Below are 9,774 nucleotides of genomic sequence, written 5' to 3'. Positions count from 1 at the left end.
TAATCCTCCCACAATTAAGCAAGCCAGAAGGCATTTTTTAACTCACACAAAGAAACCAGGAGGCAGAGAATTAGATACCAGTTTAAGCCAGTCACTCACACCTGCACAGTGAAGTCCCCAAGGAGCTTAAACTCACCTGAGCCTCATTATGTCATAATTATAATATAATGTATATGCCTGGAAGTTCATTAATATCATTATAACAGACTGAATTCTGGGAACAAACATGCGCAGAAAGCAAAATAATGAATCATTGAGTCCTGTCAATTTTAGTTGTCAATCAACGAAGCCCACTCCTCTAAGAAAAGTAACCACTCACAGCAAAAAGGGATAAAAACCCTGAAGTCTTTGTTACCAGGCCTCAGGCCCACTTCCACTTCTGGAAGTGTATTTTCCCTTCTAATAAAACTTTTCTACTGTATTTCAGTGTCTTACTCAGTTCTTTGTTCGAGATATCAAGAACATGGACAAAGCACCAGGAGAGGACCCCACTCTCCAGTAACACCTGTGGCTGAGTGTAAAGGCATTGCGCTGCCCACTCTTTGACTCTGCAGTGATGTGACAGTTCCTAAAGCAGAGGAAGACCTCTTTACACATGTCTGCCTCCCATCCCAGGTTTATTGATCTTTTGCAGCTTAAGAGTCAGTTTGAAAGAAATTTGTGGATACATTGAAAACATAAGCAAAATCTTACCACCCATACCAACATTTGAAAGAGATGTTTATAGTGAATCAAGCTTTACAACCATATAACCCCAACTTATGATTCCAATCCACACATAAAAGAATAATCATGGACTCAAGAAGGTTTCCAAAGGGGAAATTGATAGGTGATTAATGAGATAAAGTTTTCCTCTTCAACAATTTGATTCACCAGCTTTAGTTTCTAGGAGAGAGCAGGAAAAAAATTAAAATTTTAATTCACCTCCAAGACTGTTTTGAGCATTTATTTCTTTGTCCAAATGACAATTTCTACTCTCTGTTTCTGATGAAAACATGTTTTTATTATTTTAACATAATTTCTGAATATTAAATTATCCAGAAATAAAGAGACTGAGATTTCTTTTATAGCTCCAGAAAAAATAAAAGTTCCTCCTAGGCTAGGAAGAAGATGTAATGGAAGCAGTGGATTTGGGCTGGGTCTTGAAAAAATGAATAGCAGTTTACCAGTTAAAGAAAGGCAAGGGATTGGTGCTCCAGGGTAAGAGAACCACATGTGTGAAGGCATAGGGGCATGGAACATCTCGAATATCCCAGAAACAATGGGAACTCAGGTATAGCTACATGACAGAGAGAGACAGATACAGCTAGGAAGGCTTTGGGAACCTTATTATAAAGAACCCTGGATGCTATCCCAATGGGTTTGAATTTTATCTCATAGGCTGCCAGTGAAAGATTCTAAGCATAGTAGAGTCGTACACTAAAATATAAAAGATTGGCGACTAGAATGACTGATTACATAACCATTGTAAAAGTCTGGGTGAGAGGACTTATGGCTATGGCCAGAGTTGAGAGGCATTTCTGAGATGAAACGACAAGGTTTGGTAACTAACTGGATGTGGCGATAGGAAGAATGGGCTGAAGACAGCTCTCAGGTTGTCTAATGGGATACATGGTACTATCCTGGAGAAGGCTCAGGATTGCAGAAATGGGGGATGGGTTTGGTAGGAGTAGCTAACAGAACATGTTAAGCCTAAGCAAAACCATTACAATGGGTTCAGGTAAAGGTAAGAAGAGGAAGTGATTCTCACATTCTTATAGGAGCTGCTATCTGGAAGGCCCAGTGTGCCCACAGTTTCTCATTTGTAGTCTTGTTTGATTTTAGGGATTATTCCTTTTCTGAATCTAAGTAATATCAATATATAAAATATCCACACCCACACTTCAGTGGGACCAAAAGTTATCATAAATCATATTGAGTTTGTTGTGATATCTTCAACTTCAACAAATGATGAGTCAGATTAACTCCATGTCAAAGTTCCTTGCTAAGGCAGATATTCCAAAAGGCTCCTTGGTACACTGGATTATGACACAGATATGGGAAATGAAGGTAGATAAGTCTTTGACTCCACCTGGTCACACCTATTTTGAGCAAAGCCAATCAAGTACAAATATGAGAAGATTCCTTGTCTGAGTCCATGCTTGCCTTCTCCTCCATTCCACTGCTGTGGTGAAGCCAAGATGAGATTCACAGTGAGTAGATTTTCCCTTTTGAATTTATTATCTTCTAATAGCAGACTGTTAACACTCTGAGCTAAAGGCATCTGTTTCTTAGGACAATATCACTGTAATGGAAAATTTTGTTTAAAAAAATCTCTTCTTTTCATGGAATTGTGGCATTTATAAACATCTCTATAGATAAAGATAATTATAGTGGGATTAAATAGCTGTCTGAGCATCTTATACCATGCTATCTTTAATAAAATTACTTTTCAGATCTTCTGATTTAAGTCTGGGCAGAGAGCAAACAGTCCCTAAGCCCCAGAAAATGCCTTATCTTTCCCCACATTCTTGAATTCCTTTTTTACCAAAACTCCTGAGTAGGTTCAGGCAAGATAAAAAAACATGTTATCACATTCTCTGCTGTCAAATGAATCTCCAAGTAAGAACAATTTGCCTTAGACACTGTCCATAGTCATTTATTCATGACAAGGCCTGAAGCATGAAGCTCTTGCAGCATCTCACCCATGGTTCCAGCTAAAAAGCTCAGAGTGTAGCAGGTGGACCACAAAATTCTGCCAAAGTAACTTGTGGTTAACCGTGCATCTCTTATAACAACAAACAAAAGGACTGAAATCAGAGAAGTATTTTTATATTTCAACATAGTAAAGACTAAAATATATTACAGCAGACTCTCCTTCATAATGGAGTTGCTAGTGTAAAATCATTATCTAGAAATAAGTTCTAATAACAATAAAGTTTAAAATAATACAGGAGATCAGATCTTGATCTCTCCTAGAAGAAGAAATACAACGTTGGCCATTAATACAAGCTTGGTTAAGTCATTTAAGTGACTTCTGAAACTCAATTTCCTCATCTGTGAAAGGATTGTATTGTACTAGTAGATCTCAAAAATTTCTTTCATCTCTCGACCTTTTTTTTTTTTTAAACTAATTTTTTCTTCCTCTTAAACTATCAGGAGAAAAATTAAACAAATTTTTAAAATTACTTTGAATCACCAGGTCAGTTCTCAAACCATTTTGTCCCAGTCAAAGGAAATGAGAACAGGTACTCAGAATCAGGCACCCTGCATAAAGCTCTATGTTCTAATAAGCAATGTCATGTACCTAGTGACAAATGACTAACCCAGGTACCCTGGGACAGCTATTGATTTCTCTTCTGCTAACCACGCTTAACAGCCAGACACTCCATCCTTGGCCTCTCAGCACCAGTATCCAACATGCTTACTAATCCATTGCTTTAAAAATAATTAAAAATTAAAAGACTACTTTTGCTCGTAGAAGTTCTAGGAATGAAGGAAAGCATTCAGAGCAATCATTTGATCTGGAAATCATTCTTATTTAATTTTCAGATCAAATAGGAAAATTAATTATTTTCAGATGTGATGATTTTTAGAACTTATAACTATTTTCATATCACATGCCATTCATTCTCAATTTTATTTTTCAATTTTTCAATACACTAACACTTTATTAGTTTTTTCATAAGACCTACATTAAAAATCCTAAAACTATATATCACAATAGCAAAATATAAGTAACCAACCACAATTGTACATTATCATTAAAACTGTTTATGGTTGAAAAAAAATACAAGGTCAAAGAAGAACAGACAGACCATTGAACACAGTAGTAAGGTTAATAAATACTTTCCATAAGCTTGGATAGAGAAAGAAAAAAGAAGACATTGTTTTGCCATGTGACAGGAAGCCAGTGTTATTTGTGATTTCAGATTTTCTTTGCTGGACTTCTTGGTGTCCTCCTGACTCCTGCCTTTGCTGACTATGTAAGTCTCACTTTTTAAAGTCTATTATCAAAATGTATTTGCAAAAAAAAATAATATGATATTAAACCATTATCGATTTCTCAAAAATTTCAGAGTATCAACATCAATGATAACAACAACAGCGGTGGAAGTGGGCAGCAGTCAGTGAGTGTCAACAATGAACACAACGTGGCCAACGTTGACAATAACAATGGGTGGGAATCCTGGCACACGCTCTGGAATTACAACACTGTAAGTAGCCAGCACCCGCTTTCCATTCTTTACAAATATGATAGTTCTTTCATAACAACAGAAAAATTGCCTGCTATTCATAAAAAAATAAAATAAAATAAATTCTAACTGCATATAAAGCATAGAGTACCAATTTTGCTTGCCTAGTTTCACCCCCTAGATGTAACTGCTATTAAGTTTCCCATGATCAGTGAAAATTCAAACCAATAAACAGTAATTAGGATCCACTATGTTCAAGGGATTGTGAGGTTGTAAGACAAATATGAACAGCCTTTTGTTTTGCCTAGAGATCCCCTCAGTAATGATAAAAGATCTTCACAATATTACTGCTGTCAAAGCATAGTCTACCTCATTCGATCTTCAAGTTCCTTCCAAAAAGACAGAAACTGACATTTCACCTGTAATTTAAAGGGACCAAAGGAAATGTAAATGATAATATTAATTGGTAAGGGAAACAAAAAAACACTTGGTTCTGGTTAGAAGACCCAACTGTGCAGTTATCAGCTATGTGTTGAACAAACTTTACACTGTTAAAAAGACTCTTTATTGTTTTAGTTTTACGATCTGATCAATTTAAAAACTAATTCCTGTCTTACATGACTCCTTGAAATATTATAAAGACCAAAGAAGATTAAAATGTGATAGTATTTTTTTAATACTTTTTATTTATTTATTTATTTACTTACTTACTTTTTTATTATGGTGGCATTGGTTAATGAAATTCAGCAAGTTTCAGGTGTACAATTTAGCAGTAAGGCATATATATATATATAGATGCACACACACATGTATATATATATAATAGTATTTTAAATTATTTCAGCAAAACAGACATGTAGAGTAATTCTTAACCACGCTAGAACCTAGAGATAAAGCAACAACTTAGACACTGAGTCTCTGCCCTCAGGGGTCTAATCTGTCAAATGTTAGCCATAAATGTGATTGCAAAACAAGGCCAGATCCTGTGCTTTTATCCCAGTTCATCGTGATCTCAGAGTTCTGGTTCTCTCCACTGGTAAAATTGTTTTCTGATGAGGAAAGTTCCTTGATGAACATACTTCTCACACTCTACCATCTTCCTAACAGGGCTTTGCTGCAACCAGACTCTTTCACAAGAAAGCATGCATTGTGCACAAAATGAACAAGGATGCCATGCCATCTCTTCAAGCCCTTGATGCCCTGGTCAAAGAGAAGAAGGTAAAAATAAAAGTCCTTTTATTTTTGTCACAATCGTCCCCTCTTGACCATAGTATGTTGTAGTGTGCAGCACAAAATGGGAAGAAGAATTGGTCAAGTGCCTGAGGAGAGGCAGCTGCCACCACACTCAAATGCTGTGGCTCACACCTTCCCCTACAGAGGTTTTTCAGAACACCTAGCCTCTACTGTTAGAGGAAAAAAGTTCTCACACCAAGGAGAGCCTTCAGCACTTCTCCAAGGACATTTTTCTGCAAGAGTTGGGTTATGATTATTAGATTTAGCAAAAATAGAGGATTCCAAGTTAATTTTGAATTTTAGATAAGCAATTGATCATTTTTAGCATAAGTATGCCCTATGCAATATTTGGGATATACTTATACTAAAAAATGATTTGTTTATCTGAAATTCAAATTTAACTGGGTGTCCTGTATTTTATATGGCAACCCCAGTTGGAGTGAGTGGGGAGAAGGGATTCATCATTCTTTAAAAAGTTTGCCTGAGTTCATATTCATATAACTGATAAATGGCTACCTTTCATTAACAGGGTAGAAAAATAAATAAACTGCATTCCCAGAATTTAGTCAACACATAGTTCAATTTCAGAAATATGAATGACCAAATGAGGCCCAAGCTTCCAAATAAATTTAGCCTCAGATTTCTGCTTTTATGAGAAGCTGAGGTTTCAAACCACCTAAATTCCTTGAGACAATGAGAAATTCTGAGATATACATGGTTGCAATTGGTTCTTCTTCATTTTGATTATAGAAAAATTATAACCAAGCAATACTGCCTGTTGACCTGGTATACAACCCTCAATTCAACAAACTGCTGGGATTAGCACTCATTCTCTCTCTTCCTTTTCCTCTGTCTTTTCTATATTCAGCTTCAGGGTAATGGACCAGGGGGACCACCTCCCAAAAGCCTGATGTATTCAATCAACCCTGGCCAAGTCAATGACCTGGATAAGTTTGGAGATTCCATCGTTAGCATGTGCAAGGGGATTCCAACATACATGGCTGAAGAGATTCAAGGTGAGTAGCCTCCCTATTATGCACTCTAAGTTAGTGCTGGTAAAATTGTCAGACTATTCTCAGGCATGTCCACAAAGGATTCCAACTACCTAGATGGTAATCAAGGCTACGCAGCACTTGTTCCCTGCCATGCATTATTCTTCAGGATTTAGATGTGTTAACTCATTTGCTCCTGACGTCGATCTTATGTGATAGGTTCTATTATTGTTTTCATACTCAACATGAGAAAACTGAGGCACAGAGAGAGGTCACAGAACACTTGCCGGGTTCAATCCTAAGCATCTTGGCTCTGGGTCCTGTGCTATTAAGAATCCTGAAATATTGCCCTTCAAAGGTGAAATTAGAGTACATTCAAGACATGGTCAAAGAATACATGTTAACTAAATGAAAGCAAAAGGCCAATAGAATCTTTTGACTTTTACAGCTCGAACAATCACTTAATTTCTGAGCATTCAAAGGATAATTTACACAAAAACGAAGTATCCACCTAGGAACCTAACCTAACAGCAGCTTTTCAGATCTTTGAATCTATTGATTTAACCTTTATAGCTAGATAGCTAGATCTTGAAATTGTTGCAGAATTAGTTTGGAAACTGTATGACTTCTCCTCTCCCCATTCACTGCTGCCCTCTCCCTCAGAAAAAGAGTTCTTGAAAAGATGTTGATACTGGCTTCTTCTTTTCTTTTTCTCAGGGGCAAGCCTGATGTTCTACTCAGAAAAGTGCTTTGATGCCAATATACTCTGGATTCTGAACATTTCTTTCTGTGGAGAAACCGTGGAAGCCTGAAAAAGAAAAGTTGTTTTAGGTTTAGTCATCACAATATTTTATGCAGAAAAACATGAGTTCTAATTGTTTTTTATCATATCATTCTGAAATGTTCTCTCCTGATTGTGTTTGGTTTCTTTACATTTCAATAAACCTATTTAGCACTGAAATTAGTTTAACCTAAAATTCCTTACGATTTCCATTTGGAATGCACAGGATCAAAAGTGCAATTTGGTAGTAGCAATTTGTTGAAGTGCGTTAGACCCAACTATTAGCCTATATTCAGGACGTGTCCCTTATAAAGAACCCCTTCAGATGCTTCAGATACTACTAACCACAGCTCTGGGAATGGTTCCAAGACCATCCGACTGCTGTGAGAACTGTTCTATAGTTGATGTGCACAGTGACGTTTCAGATCAGCAAGGGCAGAAATCCACTCAAAGTAGCTTAAGCCAGAAAAGGAAAGTTTATTGCAAGGGTATTGGAGTATCTAAAATAATCTTAGGGCAACAAAAGCAGCTGGTATCAAAGATACTGGAGCCAGGAACTATATTGACACCAAGACTCAAGTCTCCTTCTCTCTCTCTGAAGCCATGTGTTAACTCTTCTCTGCTCCTCTCTAAATTCTGCTTTCCTCTTATTTCAACTCACAGATGGCTTTTTCTGCAAAGATGGCTGAACCAAAATGTTAGCCTCATCTCCCATGTTTACATGTCTTTCCAACTTAAGAAGTAACGTCTAATACTTTTGAATCCCAATTCCAATTTTCCTTCCCACTATTTTATTCAAGAGTTCATGACCTCCATTCTATAATGGCCAGAGAAGTGAAGTCACATGGAAGTGAAGCACTGGGGTCTCCACTGAAGGAGAAAGACCTCAGAGAAAATAAAGACTTCAAGTGTTGTGTATTACAATGTGAATCTATAGTTTACTTTTTAAAATTGCTCTCAGGATTTTTTTTTAAATCCTGGGTGCTGTAAAACAGTGGTCTCCATACTTTTTGGCACCAGGGACCAGTGCTCCTATAAGAATCTAATGCCTGATGAGCTGAGTGACAATGCTAGTGCTGGGGAGCGGCTGCAAATACAGATGAAGCTTCCATAGTCAGCCACTCACCTCCTGCTGTGCATCTCGATTCCTATAAGGCCATGGACCGGTACTGGTGAGAGTCCTAGGGGGTTCGGGACCCCTGCTGTAAAAAGGTATCTAATTCATTCCCAAGTCTTCAGATATCCCTAAATAACCCTCCAAACAAAATTAAAGACATTAATTACCACCATTTGAAAAATGTAATATTTACCATCCTAATTAGGAGGAAATTATAATTATTTTCTTTAGCCTGAGACATTTTTATTGCTGTTCACATGAAGTGTACCACCAGTGTAATACAGTTTTCAAAATATCTTAAAGTCATGAGATGTGGAAACCTGTCCAAGACTCATCAAATATCAAGGTCTTAGATATTCCTTTACTGTGAACGAGAAAAAAATAAAACTGTGACTCGCAAACTGGATACAACACCAAGGCTGACTTTTGGGAGCTGGTAAATCTCATGTTTCATAGAAGAATTGTCTAGTCACTATTTCAGGATAAGAAATTAAATTCACTAGGAAAATATAAAGATTCTAGATTATATACACCTATCAAAATATACAAAGGAAAAATTGTAAGAATTTCAGGAGAATTTAACAGTCTCGCTATACTAAAGATTTTTAACATATATCTTTTAACACTAACTTACAGATGAAGCAGTTAAAGATATAAAAAGTTTAATACAATTAACATGCTTATTTTAATGAACATATATAGAACACTGCAGAATACATATTCTTCTTAATCACATATGGGACATTTACAAATATTGATCATGTGCTGAAGGATAAATCAGATTTAAAATTTTTTTCAAATGGTAAAGAACACATTTTTCTGACTTCAACTTAAGATAGAATAAATATTGCCCTCTGAATAAAAAAAGATCATTCCATTTGTTTTGAAATCAGGAAACAAACTTCGAAATAACACATGAGCCAAAGAAAAATTCATGATGATAAGTAGAATGTATTTTGAACTGTGAAATAATGAAAGCACTTCATACCAAAATCTTGTGAGCAGCAGCTATAGTAATTTACAGTCTTGAACGTCTATTTTATAAAAGAAGAAAGGCTGAAGATTGAGTTAAGCATTCAACTTTAAATGTGAGGGACAAGCATTAAATATCAAAAATAAACAGAAAGAAAAAATAATATTGACAATATCAAAAGTTAATAACATGGAAGACAAATATATAATAGTAAGGTTCAACAAAGTCAAAAACTGGTTCTTGTGGAAAGGCAAAAATTGACCAGAAATAAAAAGAGATAAATCACAAGCAATGCTAGGAATGAAAAAAAGGATACTAAACTACAGATGTTACAGATATTAAGATGTTAATAAAATAAATTTATAAATAATTTCGTGTCAATAAATTTGAAAGCTTAGGTGAAATGAATTTCTAAAACACTCACTACCAAAACATACTAAAGAAGAAATATAATGCCTTAATAATTCTATAACCAGTAAAGGAATTAGTTCAGAAATTTAAAA

General features: G+C 35.9%; 1 protein-coding gene across 1 annotated transcript in view; it reads left to right on the top strand.

The window, feature by feature from the left end:
- Nucleotides 1-7,212, top strand: part of GKN1 (gastrokine 1) — a 22,056-nt gene extending 14,844 nt beyond the window's left edge. The window contains exons 3-8 of the mRNA XM_011365621.2: nucleotides 2,097-2,192; nucleotides 3,912-3,965; nucleotides 4,059-4,196; nucleotides 5,283-5,393; nucleotides 6,277-6,424; nucleotides 7,118-7,212. Of these exons, the coding sequence (XP_011363923.2) occupies nucleotides 2,097-2,192; nucleotides 3,912-3,965; nucleotides 4,059-4,196; nucleotides 5,283-5,393; nucleotides 6,277-6,424; nucleotides 7,118-7,212 (642 nt within the window). The remainder of the gene's footprint in view (nucleotides 1-2,096; nucleotides 2,193-3,911; nucleotides 3,966-4,058; nucleotides 4,197-5,282; nucleotides 5,394-6,276; nucleotides 6,425-7,117) is intronic.
- The last annotated feature ends 2,562 nt before the right edge of the window (nucleotides 7,213-9,774 follow it).

The sequence above is a fragment of the Pteropus vampyrus genome, unplaced genomic scaffold (genome assembly GCF_000151845.1).
Source record: "Pteropus vampyrus isolate Shadow unplaced genomic scaffold, Pvam_2.0 Scaffold113, whole genome shotgun sequence".
NCBI lineage: Eukaryota > Metazoa > Chordata > Mammalia > Chiroptera > Pteropodidae > Pteropus > Pteropus vampyrus.
Note: the sequence above shows the minus strand (reverse complement) of the source record. Positions and strands in the feature narration are given on the sequence as shown.